Source organism: Carya illinoinensis, chromosome 11 (assembly GCF_018687715.1).
Source record: "Carya illinoinensis cultivar Pawnee chromosome 11, C.illinoinensisPawnee_v1, whole genome shotgun sequence".
NCBI classification, from domain to species: domain Eukaryota; kingdom Viridiplantae; phylum Streptophyta; class Magnoliopsida; order Fagales; family Juglandaceae; genus Carya; species Carya illinoinensis.
The window spans coordinates 18,159,364-18,184,634 of NC_056762.1; the positions used below are offsets into that span (position 1 = coordinate 18,159,364).

The window sequence follows — 25,271 nt, forward strand, 5'->3', positions numbered from 1 at the left end:
GAAATTTTGAAGCTCCTTAATGCTGGAATTATATATGCTATTTCAGATAGTTCATGGGTAAGTCCAGTGCAAGTTGTACCAAAGAAGGGTGGAATGACGGTAGTGAAAAATGACAATAATGAGTTCATTCCTACAAGAACGGTCACGGGATGGCGTGTATGCATGGATTACCGCAAGTTGAATAAAGCAACAAGGAAGGATCATTTCCCACTTCCATTCATTGATCAGATGTTGGATCAATTGGCTGGGTACTCCTACTATTGTTTTTTGGATGGTTATTCGGGGTATAATCAGATTGCTATAGCTCCTGAAGATCAGGAGAAGACTACATTCACATGCCCCTATGGGACGTTTGCTTTTAGGAGGATGCCCTTTGGATTGTGCAACGCCCCTGCGACATTTCAACGTTGCATGATGGCTATCTTTTCTGACATGGTGGAAGATATAATGGAAGTATTTATGGATGACTTTTCAGTTTTTGGTACATCTTTTGATCATTGTTTGCATAACTTAGCTCTTGTTTTGCAGAGATGTGAAGATAAGAATCTGGTCCTGAACTGGGAGAAGTGCCATTTCATGGTTCAAGAAGGGATCGTGCTGGGCCATAGAGTGTCATCCAAAGGAATTGAGGTGGATCGAGCCAAAATTGCAACTATAGAGAAACTACCACCTCCAAAGAATGTGAAGGGAATCAGAAGTTTTCTGGGACATGCGGGATTTTATAGAAGATTTATTAAGGATTTCTCTAAACTCACTAAACCTTTATGTAATCTTCTTGAGAAAAATTCTGCATTTGACTTTGATGTTGTTTGTTTGCAGGCCTTTAATGCACTCAAGGAGAAGCTAATTTCAGCACCAATTGTGATTGTGCCTGATTTGAGTCAACCTTTTGAAATTATGTGCGATGCAAGTGACTTTGCAATTGGAGCAGTGTTGGGCCAAAGGCGAGACAAGCTGTTTAGAGCCATCTATTATGCAAGCCGGACATTGAATGAAGCCCAGTTAAATTATACAACAACTGAGAAGGAGATGCTTGCCGTGGTGTTTGCTTGTGACAAATTTCGGTCCTACCTCATTGGGACAAAGGTGATAGTGTTCACTGATCATGCAGCACTTCGCTATTTGTTTGGCAAGAAGGATGCTAAGCCTAGGCTAATTCGTTGGATCCTCCTTCTTCAAGAATTTGATTTGGAGATTCGCGACAAGAAGGGAAGTGAAAATTTAGTGGCTGACCATCTCTCTCGGTTAGAGCAAGAGGAAGAAAGACTAGATTCAGTGGTCCAAGAGGCATTCCCTGATGAGCAGTTGTTTGCATGTGAGATCAAGCTTCCGTGGTATGCTGATATTGTTAATTATCTAGCTTGTAAGGTTTTACCACCTGATCTTACTTACCATCAACGTAAGAAATTTTTGCATGATGTGAATCACTATCTTTGGGATGAGCCTTTGTTGTTCAAAAGATGCCCTGATCAAATCATTAGAAGATGTGTGCCGGAAGAAGAGATGCAAGACATCCTTCATCATTGCCATTCCTCATCATATGGAGGACACTTTGGAGCCACCCGTACAGCAGCTAAGGTACTTCAAAGTGGGTTCTTTTGGCCTTCCATTTTTCGTGATAGTTACACTTTGGTGAAAACTTGTGACCGGTGCCAACGTATGGGAAATATTTCAAGGCATCATGAGTTACCATTGAAAGGTATCTTAGAAGTTGAGTTGTTTGATGTTTGGGGAATAGATTTTATGGGGCGTTTTCCTCCTTCTTTTGGTTTTGCTTATATCTTGCTAGCAGTTGACTATGTGTCAAAATGGGTGGAAGCAATTGCTACAACAACAAATGATGCAAAGGTAGCTCTCAAATTTCTGCACAAGAACATATTCACAAGATTTGGCACTCCACGAGCTATTATTAGTGATGAAGGGACTCACTTTTGCAACAAGTTATTTGAGAATCTTCTTTCTAAATATGGTGTGAAGCACAAGATAGCACTTGCTTACCATCCTCAAACTAATGGCCAAGCTGAAATTTCAAATAGAGAGATCAAGAACATCCTTGAGAAGATGGTCAAAATCAATAGAAAGGATTGGGCGAAGAAGCTTGATGATGCTCTGTGGGCGTACCGTACAGCCTTTAAAACACCTATCGGGATGTCTCCATACCGATTAGTGTTTGGAAAGGCATGTCATCTTCCTGTAGAGTTGGAGCATAGAGCTTATTGGGCTGTGAAAAAGTTTAACTTTGATTTGAAGGCAGCAGGTGAAAAGCGACTTCTTCAATTGAATGAGATGGAAGAGTTTCGGAATGATGCATATGAAAATGCCAAGATCTATAAAGAAAGGACGAAGAAGTGGCATGACAAACAGATTATTAGGCGAGAGTTTGCTCCGGGACAACAAGTTTTACTCTTCAATTCACGACTCAAACTCTTCCCAGGAAAGTTAAAATCAAGATGGACGGGTCCTTATACAATTCATGAAGCTTTCTCTTTTGGAGCAGTAGATTTGAAGGACAAGGCGGGGAATATTTTCAGAGTTAATGGTCAAAGATTGAAGCACTACTATGGAGAGCAAATGGAGAGGAACTATGCATATATTCCTCTTGGAGATCCTAAGTGATGAGGATTGAAAAGTCTGGCTGTAGACTTTAAAACAAGCGCTTATGGGAGGCAACCCATAGATCTATCTTTCACTCTTTCATTTATTTTATTATCTTTGTTTATTTAAGTATTAATAAATTGGTTTTTGATGCAGGTTTATTTAGCAAGAATAAAGAGCTGGAAAATTTAAAAACCTCGGAAGGTTCACCATGAAACCAGGGAAGTTCCTTTATTTCTTCAATCCTTTTTACTTTTGCATCACAATGAGGACATTGTTTAGTTTAAGTTTGGGGGTGTAAACTCCTATAATCATTTGATCCTCTTGTTTTCTAAGTCTTGGGTTGTTGATGGGTTGTTTGAGTCTCTTACCAAGCATGCATTGGAGTAAGATTGAATTCTCTATGACTCTGAAATTTGTGATTGAAGATGGTTTTGAGAAAAATTTTCAAAAATTTCTTTTATGTCAAGTGAAGTTTTGTGGGTACTTTGGTTTAAATCTTTGACCTTGAACACAATTGAGCACATAGTCATTTTTCTCTTATTCCATTTTGCTTATGAAGAGAAGAAGTTGAATTAATTGAAAGAGGGAGGTTCGATTTTGCTTTGCTCTAGAATCCGTTGATGGGTCCTTGAGGCGAAATCCTAGTTGAGACCAAATATTAGAGAAATGATCTAGGCATTTCTTTGGCATAACCAAAAAGCTTTCCCAGCCGTCCTAAATGTCATGCCATCATTACATGGTGTGTTTCCATAGTCAACCCCCTTGAGCCTTCATGAGCCTTTATTGATTCTTTAAACTACATAAACCATGCCCGCTCTAAGCCTGAAAAACAATGAATCTACCGTTGATAGTTTGAGAAAATACTTTGGTGGAGAGTTACATTTAAAAGAGAAAATTGGTTACATGATGAAACGTATTATGTTTGCTCTATTTGATCAAAGAAAAAGAAGAAGAAGAAAGGAAGTGATTGAAAAAAAAAAAAAAAAAAAAAGAAGAGTAAAAAGAAAAAGAAAAGAAAAGAAAAGAAAAAGAAGTCGCCAAGTGGAAAGTGAATTACCTCAAATTTTGTTAAGGGAAGTGTTGGTATTACATCAGTGATTACAGCAATAATAATGCCACAAGTATGAGCATATTGCCAAGAAAGAGCTATGATTTGAATCATGTGAGTTTCTCTTTTAATGTTCTTTTCACTAAGTATTTTCCCAGTTTGATTTAATTTCCCATATCCAGTTCTTTCTTAACCCTCACCCTGTGGCCTATCATTACAACCTTAATAAAGACCTTTTGATCTTTGATTTTGGTGTTGACTACATTAGTGGAGAGAATTTCTGAAAATTGGACTTATGGGGTTAAGTTTTAAGAGAATTCTTCTGATTTTGGTTGTTCTACTTTTATCTGAGTTTGCAGGTGGTTTGAGGTTAAATTGACTATATCACACACCCACTCAAGGTCTTAGCTTTAGGTTGAAGTAAACGCCTAACTCTTGCTTGACAAATTGCAAAATTTTTGATTGATTTTCTTGCTATCTTTGATGTTAAAAGAGTAAGATACTAGAGATGAAATCTAAATTCATAAAAGCTTGGTGAATGATGATACTTCTCTTTGGGGTCGAGTTGATATTGCCTAAACTATCATTTGTTTTTCTTTTTGTTTGAGGACAAACAAAGTTGTAAGTTTGGGGGTATTTGATGGCTTGCAAAATTTCATATTGCAGATTTTACAAGTTCGCTCGAGCGGAGGCTTTTGGCCGCTCGAGCGAATTCAGGCAGATTCAAACGCTCGACTGCCGCTCGACAGGGAGCTCGAGCAGGTTGCTGAAAAACGAAGATCGCTCGAGCGGAGACATTGGCCGCTCGAGCGTAATCAGGCAGAGTCGAACGCTCGATGTGCGCTCGATAGGACGCTCGAGCGAAATCAGGCAGAGTCGAACGCTCGACGCGCGCTCGACACCCCGCTCGAGCGAACATCGTATTTTGACAGATTTTAGGTTTTCCGCCGTGGGACCATATAAAAGGCCATTCTTCACTCTAGAGCCGCGGTTTTTGACTGGAGAACACTCTTTGGGAGAGAAAAACATAGCTAGAGGGATTCAAATCATTTGTTTTGGAGACAGAATTCCAATTTATTGCACGTACGTTGGATTCATACACGAGCACGGACGGGAGAAAGGCGTTGAATCGTTCCCTTGAGCTTTTGATGACCAGTTGAGGCTGCAAGGAGGATTTTTCAGTGTTTATTTTCTTCTTCCCATCTTCTCAGAATAATTATGGTGAATTCGTTTATGTTGAATTCCAATTCTAGCATGAGCTAAAGTTTCTAATTTCTAGGAAAACGATGTAACCTAATTCCGAACTATGCTTGTTTGTCCATGCTAATTTAATGAAATTCTCTCTTTGTTTATCTGATTTATTCTGAATTTATTGCTTCTAATTAACTGGCCATTGATTAGATGATTATTAATCTTGTGATTTGCTATCGAAAGAGGGAATCATAGGGTAGATCTTGGATATTTCAGCATAGGTAAGTATAGAGATCGAAAGACTTGTATGAACCTGTGTAGTAATTAAATCATTGGTCTTATTGCGTTCTTGATTATTTAATTTGCATACTCTTGTGTGAATTGATAAACTAGAATCACTTCCAATTGACTATCGAAAGAGGCTTTTGGATGAATTAGAGATTTGCTAATAGACAAAAGAGGTTTAAGTTAAATTAGCTGGATGAGAAAAGCGTAGTGAAGAATTATGGTGAAATCGATTTCCTAGAAGTTTTCTTCCCTATTGAATTTGATCTTCAAACATTAGTTTTACTTTCTTTGCTTATTTCTCTTGAGTTGATCTAGTTTTAATTGCTACTACAAAAACCTTAGTGATTCCTCTAGATAAAATTGAGATTAGCATAATTTTGGTATTTGGCAAGAGTAAGGTACCAATCCCTGAGGACGATACTCTTCTTATTACTTTACTATAAAACTACGATACTGTGCACTTGCAGTTTTGCACCGGTCAGCACGACCTGGGTCTTCTTTGCAAACAAAGAGGAAAATAGGTGTGTGCCTCTTTACATAAAGTTAGGGAAGGATTAGATGTAGGATATTACAATTTTACCCTTGAGTTACAAGCCAAAGCATAATTTTATTTTTTGGACGTGATTTGTACCATGAGCCTCAACAGTTTTAGAAAATTTGTAATTTATATATATTTTTAAACTGGGCCTAGTTTTTTTTTATAATGCTACAAAATTTTTATTTTATTTTATTTAATAAATATTTTAGAATTAGTGTGTAGGTCAGAATTTTTTTTTTCTAGTTAATTTGGGAAGTGATTATATTTTAAGGTTATAAGAGTTGTGGATTGTTATTTTAGGAATATTAGGTCTCGTAGTATTTTAGGTTTAAGCATTGATATACGTGTTTGATTGGAAATTTATGGGAGTACGTGACTATTTTATAGGTGACAATTGATTTTTGTTCTATACTATTGTGGAGAAATTCTAAAAATTAAGAAGTTTAGATAAGCGGGATTCCTATGCTAGACTTTGTATAAAAGAAATGAATTGAGAATAATGTTGGAAAAATATGCATGTTTTGTTATGAAAAGAATTTTGAAACAACCTCAGTTATTTGTTCTGCACTACTCATGAAATTCTATATAAGAATAAAGTATTTTCTGGCATGACTGATGTAGACATAAGCTAGTTTAACACATTATTTCTGAACTGTGCCAAAGAGAGCGAATATGAAATTTTGTACATAAATTATATTTTTGTGATATGATTCTGTTATATTCTTAAAATATTTTATATTCTGATCTGATATTGTAACAGCCCGCTAGAAATTCAATTGTGAAATTTCTATTAAACTTTAGGAACCTCGTGAAGACCCCATAAGTTTTCACGAATCCATTAATCGTATAGGTTTTTGTCTAACTACATAGTTAGTGTTATTATTTACTATAGTATTAGAAGTGTGTTTTTGATTATTGGAGATAGTTAGAAGTGTCAAAATGTATTATGGTTTTTGCTATTAGACTCGGAGGGTTATTTAAGGTCTTATGGCGCAATAACATTTTTTCATATTTTCGGACAAAACGTCTGTTCAAAACTGTAGATATTATTGGATAAAAATATCCTAAGCTAATTTTGTGGATATTATTGGATAAAAATATTTTAAACTAATTTCGTGGATATTATTGGGTAAAAATATCTTGAATTGATTTTTGTAGATATTATTAGGTAAGAGAGTCCTACACTCCACTCTCACTCCGGGTAAAAGAGTCCTACACTTAACTCTCACTTCGAGTAAGAGAGTCCTACACTTAACTCTCACTCCAGGCTCATCTCTTCCATATCTCATCCATAAGTATCTCCAGCCACCCCTCCCCACGAAATTATCTTCATTTATACTTTCCATTAAAAGAATATCAAACACTCTCTCTCGGACAGCTTTTAGGAGTTCTTTCGTACGCCCATTTCGAAGCTTTTGTAAGTGTTTTATTATAAAGTCTTATTCATATAAGCTGTTCCTTTTTAGAGTCTAGTTTACGTGGATATCTTATTTGTCCCATTTGAAGATCATTTGGTCAGTCAAATATTATGTAAACTATAAAAAGGTCATTCTGAAAGATAAACTGGAGAATATGTTATAGTTTGGAGTTTTTGACCAAGCTAATGGATAGATATTGGTCCGAAATTTTTATGGAGTATTGTTAACATGTATATATGACTATTGGTTGAGGATTTTTGCATGATTAAAGGTTTTGATGAAAGATTTTCTTAGATTTAGAAACTTAGAAACTGGAAGAGGAAAAACAGTTTCTGTTTTGAGAAAGTTTAACTCTTTGGTGGTCTAAACCTATTCTAATGACTTTGATAATTTTATTGGAGGATCCTAAGCATCTTATATACATGTTATATTATTATTTTGAAAATATTTGATGTTAGTTTCAAAGAGATGAAATTTTATGCAAAGAGATATTCAAATAAGCCAAAGTGTGGATGTTCTTGGCTAAATTTATGTTTTGGTTAATTTTTAACCATGTGATCTTGAATTAGAAGCTTATATATGTTTTAGGACATCTTTTTAAACCATGTGATGGTTTGGTTTGAAGATCACATATTTATAAGTCATAGATCAAAAGGTTGATCAAAACAAGTTAGAAAACAAAAATCAATGGAAATAGCATATGAGAATTTCGACCCTATGGAGTTTTAATAGTTGTGATTAATTTTAAATTTTTCTAAATTTATATTTGAATTGATTATAAAATTTACATGAGGTATGTAAATTTTGGTGACATCTGGAGTTAGTATGCAAAATTCTTAAGTTATGGGTAAAACGATCATTTTCCTACATGCATAGTTCCATTTTACTCTTTAAGTTAGTATTTTTCATATTTTAATTTATTAGTGATTTAATGCTAACTTTTAGAATCACTAATTACAGTTCCTCGTGATCGCGCTTAAGGTTTTATAAGAAACGCGGAGATCGAGGTAAGTTAGCTTTTAACTTACTAGCAGTCTACTGTGTATGTGTGCTAAGTAAAGGAACTACAGTGTATGTATGTATGTTATCATATATGTCATGCCATGCCAAGTTATCACGTAATTGTCTATTATACATAATTTATTCTATCATCAGTTTTTATCTGTTACATAATATATTCTGTCATGTATTGTTGTACATTACAAGTACATCATGCTAAGTATGCCATCTATTACATGTATGTCAAGTCAGTAATATTCACTGTTGCAAGTACGTCATGTTAAATATGTTGTCTATTATATGTTATGCCATGTTACGAAATATTTCTATCTCAAGTTGGTCATGTATTTCAAGTTATGTTCAAGTCACGTTATGTTACGTCAGAACTTCAGTCCTTTCGTATTCCAGTCACGTTTCATCTTGATTTCTTATGTATGGGGTCACAGTAATTGTGACGCATACACTACGTGAGACACAACAATTGTGACACGTAGAATACATGGGGCCACAACAACTGTGGAGTATGTATTTAAGCAGTTAAAGAATAAGTTTTCGTAGAATACATGGGGCCACAACAACTGTGGAGTATGTATTTACACGTAGAATACATGGGGCCACAACAACTGTGGAGTACGTATTTTTCATGTTAAGTCCAGTTTGTGTAGAATACATGGGGCCACAACAATTGTGGAGTATGTATTTTTCATGTTAAGTCAAGTTTGTGTAGAATACATGGGGCCACAACAACTGTGGAGTATGTATTTTTCATGTTAAGTCAAGTTTCAGAACAAGTTCATGATAAGTCAAGTTTCATATCACGTTCATGTTAAGTCAAGTTTCAGAACAAGTTCATGATAAGTTAAGTTTCATATCATGTTCATGTTGATTCAAGTTTCAGAGCAAGTTCATGCTAAGTCAAGTTTCAAATCAAGTTCATGTCAAGTCAAGTTCAGTTCATGTTTCAATTTAAGTTATGTCAATTATGCTATGTTGTATGCCAAGTTATGCTTTAATTACTTATGAATTTGATTATGCATTTATGCTTTTACTGTCATCCATGCATCATTAGCTTGTGTGGAAGTTTTTTTGTTAACTTACTGAGATTTGTAATCAAATCTCACTTAGGTAGTCCCAACTACCATTCCCCCCGAATGATAGATCTTGTTATAGGACCTGAAGGAGAATCAGGAGCTCATCAACTAGACACAGTTGACTAAGCGACGATGCGACATCAATGTTAATATAGTAATTAACGTAAATTACTACTTGTACGATTGAGTTGCATCTCTAATACTTTTTGGATCATAACCATTTTGGACTAGTGTTGTGATCTTAGTTGTTCAATGGGTTTTTATGTATGAAGTATGTTTTAAGCATTTGGGATATTTTCAATTTGGTGCATAGTATTGCTAAAAAAAAAAAATTATCCGCTGCGAATATTGCATAATGTTAGATGCATGTTAGGAATATTGCATCTTATATGTCATGAACGGGGGCAGGTAATCTTGTGTTGCATGTCTCGACACTTCAAATGTCCGTCCGATCCCAAACGAAATTTGGGGGCGTCACAGATATGATATGATTTCTAAAAACCTCTGGCATAACACTCTGTTTTTGTTCTGTTCTGACCTTACAACGGGTGTAAAATTGTGGCCTCTACTCGGATTGGTACCAACCTTTATGTTTCCAGTGCACCCACTTTGGAAGCAAAGTGGTTTTCTGCGTGGTCTTTCCTATGTGCACACCCAGGGCACCCAGGGCTCCAAGAATAAAAAGGGGAAGATTCACATTTTGTTTTTACTCAATTGGCTGCTGAGGTTTGCACAACCCTACCATGGGGGTTAAACATGGAATTCTGTTTAGATGTGATGTTTCATTTATGCTCTCCCAAAGTAACTTTGAATAAGAATATTTTTTGAAACTTTCACTCTGATATTTTTAATAACATGTTCAGATTCTGTATTTTGAAAGTGAAGCTATTTTGTTCTTCATTTTAAACTCTGTAAATGCTCATTTTTGCACACTATTATATGTTCTCTGCTTATTGCGTTGTTGATGATCGTAGCAAGTTTTAGTAAGGTGTGATGATCGTACTGGAATAAGTGCCCGAGGGTACAAGTGTTTATTTGAGAGTCGTAGTTTGTAAATTGGTTTGTTTACGGATATTTTGATTTGATGAGTTAAGGATATTTTTGTGTCTTTTGGGAGTTTCTAATTTATGTTATTGAGAATTTCTTTGTTGTCCTTATGAAGGAACGTGGATATTTGGGTTGAGTGAATAAATTAATATTTTATGGAGTTTTTTAGATTTTATAGTTGTGATATTGAAGTTGTTGATATTAAGTAATAAGAGCATGGCACAACCTTTTAAATTGGACACATGTCAAGCTTAGGACAAAGTGATTTTTAGAGTTCCAAGATGCGTGATACTTGGGAAGACAAAAAGCATGTTTCTATAAGGCTTTTTGTATGGGACATGGAGCATGTAGACAATGACAACAAAAGGGGAGAGGAAGAGATTCAAAAAATGACCTTGGGAATGACCAATAAGTCACCACAGGTGACATGGCCACTTCGGCACCCAAGAACACACACACCCTTATGCCACATGTCACTCATGCATTGGAAGAATATCTTGTAAGATTAGGGTTTTTGAGGAAATTACCTTTTGACCATCTAGTATATTAACCAAGACAAGAGATGAAGGGCTAGATGGGGGAAATGGAAGAAATGGGTGGTTTCAGTTGAGAAGGAATAAGGGCACGCATACAAGCTACCCTTTGGTCTTCCCCATGCAATCCCATCATGAGGGAGATGGAAGAAAGCCATGCCAAGTTTCCTTCATGCTTTGGTTGGTGAAAAGCAAAAGGCACTATATATAGATGTAGCCGAAAATGGGAAGGCTCTTGTTGCTCAAAACTTTCTCTTGTTTTCTTTGTAGTACTCGTCCACCACCTTTGTCTTTAAAGTCTTCACTTTCTCACACTTTCTCACTAGCCAAACACCACCATTCTTACCACCATTTTTGAATTTTACCAAGATTTCTTCAATATTTCAAATAGGAGAATAGCACCTGAAGGTAAGAGTCTCATCACCATTTCATGATGAACACGCACAGCCAAGTGAAGAACTCATCTCTTCATTTTTGGTTTTAGAGTTTTCTAAGACCAACACACGCTTTCACACTAGAAACTAGGGTTTTCCCTTCAAGGAACATGGAACACGAAATGTTCTTGATGTTTAGAATACATGAACATGTGATCTAGGGTGGACCAAGGCATGGTTTCTACTTAGAAGAAGAACTAGGGTTTGAACCTCCAAAGGTTTTAGTTCTAGGGTTTTTAGTATGAGAAAATGGTTTCAAAAATCATAGACACTTACACTTACTCATATTTGGAAGATTAGGGTTTGTTTGATGATTTCTAATATGCTATGTTACATTTTCAGATTTTCTTGCTAATATTATCATGGATTTTTTTAAGTAAACCTTCAACCTACTCTTGATATTATTCGTATATACTATGTGAACTTTGGTTGATTGGTTGTTTGAATATGGCTATTTTATTTCTTGTATGTAATCGGCCTATGTGATGTTATGTGTGACACCCCCAGATTCCGTTTGGGATTTGACGAACATCCGAAACATCAGGATATGCAACACAAGGTTACCTGCTCCCGTTCATGACATATAACATACATCTAGCATTATGCAATATTTTTAGTGGATAATTTTCTTTTTCTTGAGCAATACTATGCACCAAACATATAATATCCCAAATAGTTAAATCGTAATCCAAGCATACTTAATAAAATAAACATCCATGATTTCAGTACTAGTCTCAGAAGACTGTAATCTCAAAAACATGGGAGGCTAGACTTCATATTTACATTACCAAAATACACTATTGAGGAAGTTCATCGAGTAACTCATGTAACTCGACTAAGGAGGCCAGAATACTATCCAAAAACTAACTATGGAAGCTGTAAGCTCAGCATCGTATCTGCGGCATCTAGTCAACCTCCTCCAGTCTACCAATGTCTGCTCCCTTCTTTGATCCTGACACATTGCCTACCATTGGGGAAAATGGTAGTTGGGACTACCACGGTGAGATTTGATTACAACTATCAGTAAGTTAACACGAAACTCCCACACAGGTTAATGATGCATGCATGACAGTAAAAGTATGAATGCATAATTAAAGTCGTAAGTAAGTATAGCATAACTTGACATCTAGCATGACATAACTAACATAACAGGAACTGAAACGTGAACTAAACTTGACTAAGCATGACATAAACTTGAACTTAAAACATAACATGGACTAGCAACATAACATGAACGTGAACTTAAAACATAACATGGACTTGAAACGTAACATAAACATGAACTTAAACTTAACATAAACCTGAGCATAACATGACATAAACGTGAACTTGAGACATAATGTGAACGTGAACATAACATAACATGAACGTGAACTTGAACATAACATGCACGTGAACATAACATGACATGAACGTGAATATGAACATAACATAACATGAAGAGCTTGAACATAACATAAACGAGAACATAACATGATATGAACATGAACTTGAAACTTAACTTGAACATGAACATATCATGTAAGTGAGAATAACATAACATAACATGAACTTGATCTGAAACTTAACTTAACGTGGACTTGATCTAAAACTTATTCTTATCTCATGGGGTCACCATGATTGCTTATTCTTATCTCATGGGATTACTATGATGGTGTATTCTTTTCTCATGAGGTTACCATGATTACTTATTCTTAACTTCTTGACATAAACTTGGACTTGAATTCTTACAATCAAAATAATTCCGCCAGTCGTTTCATCAGGAATAATGAACTATCAGAATGATTATGCCCAACATATTCTATCAGAGATACTCAGATAATCAGAATGATTCCATAATGAGTATTTTAAATCACGTACCCTAGCAATCAGAATGATTACACCATGAGTACCTAGTAATACTCTGACAATCAGAATGATTCCATCACGAGTATTTTAAAACACATAACCTAGAAATCAGAATGATTACACTAGGAGTACCTAGTAATACTCTGACAATCATAATGATTCCATCACAAGTATTTTAAATAAGACACCCTAACAATCAGAATGATTATGCCAGGAGTATCTGCATAATTGAACTTGAACTACATTCTGGCAATCAAAATGATTTCGCCAAAAGTACCTCGTGTGAATTACAAATGGAGATGCTTGAACATCATAATGATTACATCACGAGTATCCTAGACATAACTGACTTGATATGAAAACATTTCGTAACATGACCGAACATGTAACAGATATCATACTTAATATGACATACTTGCAACAGTGAATATTACATGATATGACATACATGTAACATATGGCATACTTAACTTGGTATACTTATAACATATAGCAATACATGACAGAATAGATTGTGTAACAGATAAATATTCATGATAGAATAAATCATGCATAACAGATAAACATGTAATAACGTGGCATGGTATGACATATATGGTAACATACATATATAAACTGCAGTTCCCTTACCCATCACACATACATAGTAAACTGATAGTAAGTTAAGAGTTAACTTATCTTGTTTGTCGTGTTTTAGGAAAATAAAGTGCGAAACACAAGGAACTGTAAGAAGATATTCTAAAAGTTAGAAATTTAATTACAAACAATTAGAAATGTGTAAAAGAGAGAAATTAGAGTAAAATTACTATTTTACCCTTTACATGTGGGAAAATGACCATTTTACCCTTAGCTTAAGGATTTCACATCCTTACTCCAAAAATTTTCAAAATTTACAATCCTCATATAAATTTGGTCCTAAATTCAAATATCAACTCAGAAAAATTTAAAACAAATCACAATTATGAAAAACACACTATGGCCGAAACATCCATAGGCCATTTCTCTTGATTTTTGTTGCAATTCCTTCCAACTTCAAAACTCATGCTTAAACCAAAATTTTGCAACAAGGATCTTCCTATTCTAAGTTTAAAACCATACTTAAAACATCCATTTAGAAAAATCTAATAATCAACACCAAGCTTTTTTGAAAAAAAAAAAAAATCCAAACACTTGAATCACAAGCTTTGACCCTAAATCAAAACAACTCCAAGAATTTCAAAAAAATCAAATCTCACTTCTAACATATTCATAAAATCATCATAAGATCAACCATGCTTTAAATCATCAAACTAAAGTCACCAAAATCACAAAATAACACTTGGAGTTTTTGGTTTTACACTTAGTCCAAAAACAGAAACTTTTTCCTCAACTAGCTTTGATAAATCTCTTGATCAATGGCTTAAGAAGGTGAGATCTTCAAAATAAAGTATCACATGATTTACAAATGTGTCCTAAAGAATATACAACCATAAAAATTAAATCACATGGCTAAAAATCAATAAAACATGGATCTAATCCAAAAAATCAAATCTTGGGCCTAACCGAAATCCTCTTGCATAGAAAAATCATATCTTTGAAACTAATACTAAATATTTTTAAAATAACATCCTAACATGAAAATAAGAGACTTAGGATCATCAGATAAAAATATCAAAGCCTTTAGAGTAAGATCAAACCTCGGAATATTAAAACTTTCTCCAAACAAAAACTGTTTCTCCACTTCCAGTTTTCAGTTTCTAGATCTAAGAAAATATATCATCAAAAAATTTGTTCATGCAACAAACCTTAATGGAAACTCATAAAAATATGCTAAAAACACTCCATAAAATTTTTGGATCAAGATATGTCCATTAGCTTGATCAAAAATGCCAAAACATAACATACTCTCCAGTTTCACGCTCAGAATGACCTTTCCATGGTTACAAATACTTTTGACCAACTAAATGACCATGTAATGATACAAATACCATATCTATAGAAAATATACTCAAATAGGAACAAATTTTATGAGGATTCATCATGTGAAAATACTTATAAAGGGTCAACAATCTCCACGCAAAATGACCCAGAAATCTACCCAAGAGAGCTCTTTTGGGTTTTTCTCTAAGAATGGAGTGAATAAGTGATTAAAGGGAAAGAAGTATATCTTGCAAGACTCTAAACTTCTGGAGGGGGAAGATATGGGCTTGAAGGACCCTTGATTGGAGTTGGCTATGTGACATAAAGTGGAGAATAGTGAGAGGAGAGGACTGCCTGCAGAAGCTGTGAGGTATGGAGGTTGATGAGGTGGGTTTCTCCCTCACATCAAGGCACTATTGGGTGCAGCCAAGGGCAGTGGATGGTCTGCCATGTGGGGGAGGAAACTTCTTCAAGAAGCTTTTCCAAGGTGGCCAAATTCGTGGGCCTCAACCAAGTGGGCTTCAATTTGGGGTTTAAAGGGGGTTTGGTTAGGGTTTGAGATGCTATCAAGTCCAATCCAATTCTTCTTGGCCCAATCAAATTTTCAAGGTTTAAAAGGTTGGATAATGATGTCATAAGAAGGATTTGAGAAGTTAATAGCATGTGGAAGTGATTTAATCAAGTGATTAAATACAATGCTAGAAATTGGATCAAAGAGGGTTTGAAGGCCTAGTTAGGAATTGGGGAAACCGTTTAGCGTTTCGGTTTCAACCAAGCTTTTGGAGTTTCAATTGGATTCCAACCATTTAGGGTTTCACTACGGTTGAAACCCTCTTTGATCTGGCTCAATTTGGTTAATTAGATAAAAAAAAGTTTTGCATAGGTGGCATGATCTCACACTTTGATTTCCTTCACAAATCGATCTAATGGTTCCTTTTTATGCCAAGTGTCTAATACTATTCACTATGTGTGGCTAAGATCTTGCCAAGTGTCCAAATAAAACTTCTCTAACCTAATTTGGACATTTCACACTGTGATTTTAAAAACACTGTACTTAGTATGCTTATTGAGGTTACTATTCACTCCAAAAAATGTGTAATAAACTTGGTACTGAACAATCCTAAATATTCATATTAACCTACAGTGAAAATCGTTTACCAAAATTCAACCCCGAAGTGCCCCTAAAAATAATTTTACAGTTTCAAACAGGTGTTTTGTCTGAAATTATGAAAATGAGTTATTGCGCCATAAAATCCTAAATAATCAACTGAGTCTAGTGGTGCAAACCATAACGTATTCTCTTCTAACTAGCTCAAACAATTAAAATCGTATTTTTGGCACCATAGTGAGTGATAACACTGACTATGTTGACAAACTAAAACTTTCGTGATTAGTCGATTCGTGAAAACTTACGGAGTTTTCACGAGATTCCTAAAGTCTATTAAAATTCCATCATTAAATTTCTACCAAGCTGTTACATTATGAATATGTTGCATGAAACCGTTGCTTGAACCATGCCATTCTATGATGTTATTTTTGGCCTATGAATAAGAGTGATGGAATGCCATGTTTATTGATGCCTTGATTAAGAAGGATTTTGAATATGGTACTTAAGATTTTTAGTTTTTAACTTGTATATCAATTTTGTTTGTTCGTTTGGATAGAAGATTAAATGGGAGCATGTGTTTATGTGTTAGAATGATGAAAATGCATATTTTGGGAGGCCTAGATTGATGTGAACCCATGGAATTGGAATCCCTTGAACCATAATCAATTTGAAAACTCACCCAAGAAAGCCAAAATCAAGTCAATGGATGGAAGAATCTAGACCCGTTGAGGAACTCGAGAACCTAAATTATATTAAAATCTAGATCTGTTAAAGAACTTGTCTCAAGAACCCAGATTACAAAGGAGGAACGCCACAAAGGTTGTGAATTACTTTTGATAAGCTCAAACGTTCAATCAAGAATAAGAGGAGACAAACTCAACTCACAATGAATAAAATTCATCAATTTCATAAACTTTCATATATATTCTTAAAATGAGGCAACCAAGACTATTTAAACTAAAACCTAATTAAAACCCTAGTCTAAAATAAACCCCCATCTTCCCAAAATACCCCTGAATGAATAGTATCGCGGCTACAGTGCACAGCTACAATACTACTATAGTAACTTTAACTTTTGAAACCCTAATTCAACAAAGTAAAACATATATGGGCCAAGTATCCTCAAGCCCACATATTCTAGACTAATTCTTATAACTAATAAAATAAGCCTTTTTAATGAGATAAACAAGTTCAAAGCCTTCAATCACATAAACATAATAATGGGCCATAATTTATGTTGCAAATGATTTGAACCTGCAGAATTGGAATCCCTTGAACTCACAATCAATTTGAAAACTCACCCAAGAAAGTCAAAATCAAGTCAATGGATGGAAGAATCTAGACTCGTTGAGAAACTCATTTCAAGAACCCAGATTATATTAAAATCTAGATCCATTGAAAAACCTATCTCAAGAACCTAGATTACTAAGGAGGAACACCACAAAGGTTGTGATTTACCTTTGATAAGTTCAAACGTTCAATCAAGAACAAGAGGAGATAAACTCAACTCACAATAAATAAAATTTATCAATTTCATAAACTTTCATATATATTCTTAAAATGAGGCAACCAAAAGTATTTAAACTAAAATCTAATTAAAACCCTAGGCTAAAATAAAGCCCCATCTTTCAAAAGTACCCCTGAATGAATAGTTCCACAACTATAGTACCACTACAAAAACTTTGCCTTTTGAAACCCTAATTCAACAAAGTAAAACATATATGGGCCAAATGATGTGAATCCCAATCGACTCGCTTTGAGAGCCAACAATAATATTGAAGAAACAAACCCAAGATAGCCAAATCAAGTCAATGGATGGAGAATCTAGACCCGTTCAGAACTCATTTCAAATACCTAGATTATATAAAAATCTAGACCCGTTGAATAACCCTTCTCAAGAACCCAGATTAGAAGGAGGAACGCTACAAAAGCTATGATTTACCTTTGATAAGTTCAAAAAATCAATCAAGAACAAGAGGAGATAACTCAACTCACAATGGAAATTCAATATTATCTAACCTTCTCAAATGAGGTTACAAGTGGTTTAAATAAGTCATCCCAAAAAATCCTAGTGAATAGTGCTGCTGGTACTGTAGCGTGAACAGTGCCGCGCTACAGTAACTTCTAAAACCCACTTTCCAAATAAGCCATTGGCCAAATTACAAGGCCTTCCCAAAAATCCTAGTTCATAAGAAATAAGACATATGTGTGGGCTAGACATTCCCTAAACCCAATTATTCTAGATTAATTTCTATGACAAATAAAATAAGTTCTTTTAATGAAATAAACAAGTTCAAGGCCTTCATTAACAATAGGCCCAAGTCATGTCTTCCATAGCTTGTTGTATCACATGAACGAAACTGGGTTTTCTTTAAGCCCATCTTGAATGTTGGGCTCTTGCTAGACATGTCTCAAGTGGATTGCACCAATTTTTGTATTGTTTCATTGCTCTTCCTAGCGCTCAATCTTGTGATTGCCCCATCTGGAATTTGCAAAGGATCTCTAAGGCTTGGTCCAACTTAGGGCCCATCATTCCCCCTCTCTTCAAAATGATTTGACCTCGAATCTTCATTTGCATCAAAAGGAAAAAGATCAATAACATTGAAAATGGCAGAAACATGATAATTACCTGGAAGATCTACTTAATATGAATTATCATTAATTTTCTCATGAATTTGGAAAAATCTATCCAAGTTACTCATGTCATCAATAAGCAAAAACATCAAATCTGAAGAAGTAAATGGATTAAAATCATAAACAACTTCAAAAGGAAAACATGAAGTAGTAGTATGTATGGTCCTATTATATGCAAACAATCTGTAACGCCCGTAGTTATGGTGGGTCCTTTTCAAAATGATTTTGATAAAAATCAACGGGAATTACGATTCCTTTTAAAATTTCTTTTCCATTCATGTCAAGATACAAAAGACTCCATGTTATAAATAAAATTCGTTTTCTTAATTAAAAGATTACAACAGAAAACATTAAATTTCATAATTAAGTTTCTCGTACAAAATATCTTGCCTAGGCCTTCGTGCTCTTCCCCTTGGGTTGTGCCCCATCTTGACCTGTCATGTTCATCTTGTCCCTGGGAGGGCACACATAAAAACTAAAATGAGTCGATGACTCGTAAGCATTACTTCATACAGTCAAAATATAATAACATAGATTTTCAGTCATGCATTTATCATTCCATACATACATATTGTACTTAGCATGCATACGTCTTTCATTTCGTTTGAAAACATTGCGAGGTGGGGTTTTTCTTTAAAAACGTGCTTTCTTCTTTAAAACAGTTCCCCATGCATCGCTGCCTTCATTTCTTAAAGAGTTTTTTCATGCATTCATCCTTTTACATACATTCATGCATACATACATTCATGCATTCATCTTTTCTTACTTACGTACATTCATGCATTTTGTTCATCCATACATACATGCATTCATTCTTAACATGCATATGTTCATTCTTTTCACTTTCATTGGCCATAGCACATTGTTACACCCCATGTGCTAGGATTAACGGTCTTTTAGACCTGATTCTGCCTGTGGCCACAGGTTGGGAATCCATTCCGTCAGGATGCAGCACTGGGTGCACTACCAGTACTACTTACCTGACATTGCAATCTACCCCACCCAGTCCATTCATTGGTACCATTTCCATTCCAGTCCATGTGGTCATTATGTATTTTCATACATCATACATTCAGTCCGTTCATTCCTTTTCAGTCATTTCCTTTCCTTTATAGTCCTTTACAGTTCTTATAGTTCTTTCTTACAGTTCTTACGATTCTTATAGTTCTTCAATTCATCAGTTTATAAAGTCATTTTAAAAGAAAATGGTTTTCTTTCCTTTTTTGTAAAAGTCGTTTTAAAAGAAGTTCTTTAAAAGAAATTAGTTTTCTTTCTTTTTGTAAAAGTTGTTTTAAAAGGAGTTCTTTAAAAGAAAATAGTTTTATTTCTTTTTCGTAAAAGTTGTTTTAGAAAGAGTCATTTTACGAGAGAAAATTATTTTAAAAAAGATAGTTTTCTTTCTTTTATTTTAAGAAAAAGCTATACAAACAGTCCGTTACAGTCCTTCAGTCCTTACAGTCCTTAACAGTTCTTACGTCTTTTAAAGCTTCATTCCGTTTCTTTTCGTGAACATACATACAATAAGTACTACTTATAGCATCAATTCACATACATAAATGTACATACTTTGGGTACGTGAAAAGGGGCTGCCAAGGAAGGGCCGCTACGAACTTATACTTGAAAACTTATGTTTCTTTTCTTTTTCTTTAGTAAAGCGTGTCTTCGTGGAGAAAAGTTTCGTTTTCCCTTTTAGAGAAAAGCTTTCGTCTTCTTCTTCATTTGTATAAAGAAAACTCTAGAAGAGTATGAACGTAATACTTACCTGGACTTCATGCCATACTCAATCCATGCAGTCCATTCGTGTGCATGTCAGATGACAACCTACATGCATACACATAACCTTATGTCATCATCTATCTAATGCATAAGGAACTATTCTAAAATAGAACAATGCCTCACTTGGAACACTCTCTGTTCATCCCTAGGCTCTTATGTGCTATTTACTATACTAAAACCTTTGGGGTCTTATTCTTTAAAGTGAACCTTCGTGATTCACCTTAGGGTTAAGACACTAAGACCTCTGTCTTGTTCTTCTATTTCGATAATTCGATGCATGATTCCGACCGACAGAGTCATGTGTCCCAACCTTAGACTACTTACCCCTTTACTACCTTTATGTATCCTAGCCCATACTAAATCCTCATTCCCAACCAGTTAGGCTACATGAATTCAAGCCAACTCTGGGGTTAAAACACCATGTAACCATGCTCAGGATAGATTACCCATTGCATATGGTAAACTTGTCTGGTATACGTTTCTCGCAAGAGACACCTGTATCTTACCCCCCTTTTATCACCTAAGAGCAACTTATGATTCCATTGAACATCCACTTGTATAAACAAGCACCATACTCCAATACCAACTTGCTCAGACCCGGTCGATAGGACTCTTTCTACTTGTCGGCGCTGTACAAGTTCATCCCAACATTTGATAGGAGATGACTGCATCCACAAATGCACCTGTGTTACGTCACGACACTCATCATGCTTCCGTTGCACTCCCTGATACTTTTCCACCACTTCCATATACTCTTAGCCATAAGTCAACCACAAGGTGACACTTGTCACCCCGGACTACAGGCCATATCACCATTGCTTTGGGACACTATTACACATTTTCCACCACTTAACAAGAGGACTGCATCCATAAATGCACCTCTATCACATTATGCAACTCGAGACAAATTCCTGAGTTACAGCACGATGCCCATTATGCTTTTGCTGCACTCTCTAATGCCTTTTTACCACTTCACACTTACTTTTAGCCACAAGTTAACCTCAAGTCAAAACCATTCACCTTGGATTACAACCACATCACCATTGCTTCGGGTCACTGTTACACAGTTTCCAACGCTACACCATACACTCCACGCTTCTCTGCTATGAAATCCAACCCTTCGTGACATGCCATCCAGTGTATCACGATATAGCACAAAGTACGCTCACGTGAACTCTCTTCCATCCACACTATGACACACGTCGCTATGATACACACCTCACGGTGCATCACTACGGGACATGGAGTACGCGCCACGCGTACTTCCTTCACTACAACACTTATTATCACAACACACATCACACGGTGCATCGCCATACAACACAGAGTACGCTCCACGCACACTCCCTTCATTCTACGCCACACGTCACTTCAGCGCACATCACACAGTGCATCGTTGCACTACACAAAGTACGTTCCATGTGTACTCCCTTCACACTTCACGTTGTATCAGAACTACTGCATCCATCTCACGCCCATACTCACAACACAATCCACAATACTACACAATCAAGCCCCACACTTCACAACTATGCAGCGAACTCCACAAATACTAACTACACAGTCTACAGTCCAACCAATCAACTAATATAAATGTAAATAACTAGAGATAGAGGGTTATACCATCAACAGGATAACCAGTGCGTTGCTCGCTGCTCGTCACGATCGAAGCGTCGAATGAGTCGTACGTGGCGGTAACATCGAGTACGGTGGTTGTCTACATGTAAAGTGACGGTTTGGGCTTGAGAATAGCTAGGCGTGGTTTTGTAAAGACTCAAGGTAGCCTCGTGGTGGTCAAAGGTGGCGGAGCACGGTGGCATCACACCGTGAACAATGAATCTGAAATGGTGGGAGTTTGCTTGAGGTGGAGGAAGGCCATGAAACTTCATGGGAAGCTAGGGAGAGGTAGAGGAAGATGTGGTGGAGCTGTGTTGGCAAGGTGGTGGCCAGGCGGTGGCTCATGGCGTCGGATCGACCACAAGTGAAATACGGCCTTGGAGAGTGAGGGAAAGTGAGAGTTATGTACAACTTCGTTGGGCATGGAATTTATTGGAGAAGGTCGTGGTGATGAGAGGAATAAGGCGATGGTGGTGAAACAGCGTGGGTAGCCGTGTACGGTGGTGCATAGTGGTGCAACCGAATGGGTAGTTGTAGAGACCCATTGGAGAAAGAGAGAGAGGTAGAGGAAAAGGAGGACATGGGGAGGAAGCCCATGATGTGGTGAAGCCATTGGTGGTGCTCGGTGGTCATTTTGGCCGTGTATGGCGACGCTAGGTGGAGGAAATGGCTCTAAGGCCCATTTGCTTGGAGGAAGAAAGAGAGGGATAGGGCTGTCGGTGTAGCTCACCACCGGTGGGGTAGTGCTTTCCAGTTGGGGAGGATCAGGCTGAAGGTGAAGGTGAGGTATAGTGGCTGGATGTGGCGCCGGCTGGAAGTGTAAACCGAACGATGGAGAAGAGAGAGCACGGGCTAGACGTGCATGGGAGAGAGAGAGGATAGAGAAAGAAGAAAAGAAAAAAGATAAAAAGTGAGAAGGAAAAGAGAGGGGCCTGGGTATTTAATCCCAGTCCTTCACTTCGAGATCCTCAAAACGATCTAACGATGAGTTTAAACACTGATTTGAAAACGCGTTAGTGTTTTATTTAAAAATAAAATACTGAGAGGAATTAAGATAGAATATTATTTTATAAACTAAAGTTTATAAAATCATATTTTTTCATCATTATTTAAAATGATAAAGTATCGTTAATTACTCAAAGAGAATAAAATCATTTAATTAATTTAGAGTTTTCAACGTAAAGTTAAACCTCTTAATATTCTAAAACAACTAAAATCTTTAATTTAAGTAATTATCTACAATTATAATATTTTTAGAGCTCATTAAAATATTATAATTGTGTTACTTTAAAAACAAGCTTATCTAATAATATTGAAAATATCTCCTATAGATATTTCCATAATATTTAAAATATCCATAAGCTTTAAAATATCTATATTATCTTGAAATCCGCTGGATAACTTTCGGAACATGCCATCGAGGTATAGCATGCGGGATAAGGCTTACCACGTAGATCAAAGCTCGACACGTAGAACAAGGCTCAGCACATTGACCGAAGCTCAGCACGTAGATCAATGCTCATACTTAAAGAAGAACAAAAAAGGAGCGGATATCACACAATTCTCCCAAGTTTTTAAATTCTTATGATCAACAGTGCGTAAGAGCTAAGTTAAAGTCTTATTTACTTCAGTCTAGCTGTTAGTTTGTGGATGATAAGTAACGGAAAATAAAAGCTTAGTACCCAATTTTTCCCACAAAACCTTCCAAAAGTAGCTAAGGAATTTAACATCCATATCAGAAACAATACTCCTAGGCACACCATGAAGTCACACTATCTCCCTGAAAAATAGGTTAGCTATGTTCGTGGCATCATCAGTTTTATGACATCGAATGAAATATCCCATTTTGCTAAATCTATCCACAACCACAAAAATAGAATCTCCACCCATTTTTGTCCTAGGTAGCTCCAAAACAAAGTCTATAGATATGCCTACTCATGGCACATGAGGAACGGGTAAGGGTGTATACAACCCATGTGGCAAAATCTTAGGTTTGGCCCTTCTATATGTAATGCGTTTGCCACAAATGCGATTAACGTCTCTTCTCATCTTAGGCCAACAGAAATGTTCATGCAACAATTCAATGAATGGTAAATGGTACTCCCACAAATACTCATGCAACACGTCTAAAGTCTACCTTAAATCAAAATGATCCATCAAACTACATCAACGTGCTTCAAGCACAATCAACTCACGAATAGAGCTATTAGGCACACAAAGTCTATTCTTTCTAAACAAGTACTAATCTAGTTTATAGAACTTACCAAACGATGCATTCTCACATACTCCATACACACTAGCAAGGTCATCATAATTAACATGCAATTTCTTATCATATTCAAATCTCAAAAACTTTGCATCTAAAATGAACATAAGGACATACCAAAATTTTCCTTACCATGTGTGTACTTGATTACATGAGGAAAAGTCTCAATACATTCCTCCCACTTGGCATGCATCCTAGTCAACTTACCTTGTCCCTTCAAGTGTGTCAAAGACTTATGTTCTTCAAAGAAAGGTCGGGTAGGGATTGTCGCACCTAGCACAAAATTAATGTAATGCTCTATCTCTTTAATAGGTGGTAATCCACTAAACACACCGCTAGGAATCACGACCTTATATCCCTACAACAAATAGATAACAATACTAGGCAAAAATTCGTTAAATTCATTAGTATTAAAATTTTCCTTAGCATAGATACTTCTCTCTTTGTTTTTTTCTCACTTTCTTCACTCTTGCTTTTCTTTTCACTCTTTTTTTTTCTTTCACTCTTTTTTTCCTTTTCACTCTCTTTTCTTTCACTCTCTTTTTCAACATCTTTTTTTGAACTTTTGGCCTCAAAATTGTTTTTCAACTCATTCTCTCTTTTTCTAGGCTTCACAATTTCTTTCTTCCCCAATCTCACTCCCACTCTTTCTTTTTCGCTCAACCTCACCTTTACTTTCACCTTTTTGATCAATCTCACTTTCTCTTTTTCTTTTTGGCTCACTTTCACTTTTCAGCTTCAGTTGATCATCATGGACCTGTGTCGGAGTTAAAGAAGCAAGTTTGATTGTTTTTCCATCATTTTCAAAACTGTACATGTTCCTTAACCCTTCATGGATAACTTTCCTATCATACTGCCACGTTTTCCCCTAACAAAATATGGTAAGCATATGCATAGGCACTACATCACAAAGCACCACATCCTGGTATTTCCCAATT

At 35.9% G+C, this 25,271-nt stretch overlaps 1 protein-coding gene across 1 annotated transcript; it reads left to right on the top strand.

The window, feature by feature from the left end:
• Window positions 1–354: 354 nt before the first annotated feature.
• LOC122281293 lies at window positions 355–2,556 on the top strand (the record flags this gene model as incomplete). Its single annotated transcript, XM_043092664.1, has 4 exons — window positions 355–611; window positions 699–944; window positions 981–1,419; window positions 1,717–2,556. Coding segments are annotated over 4 exons (1,782 nt in total), but the record flags the coding sequence as incomplete, so codon positions are not given.
• Window positions 2,557–25,271: the final 22,715 nt, after the last annotated feature.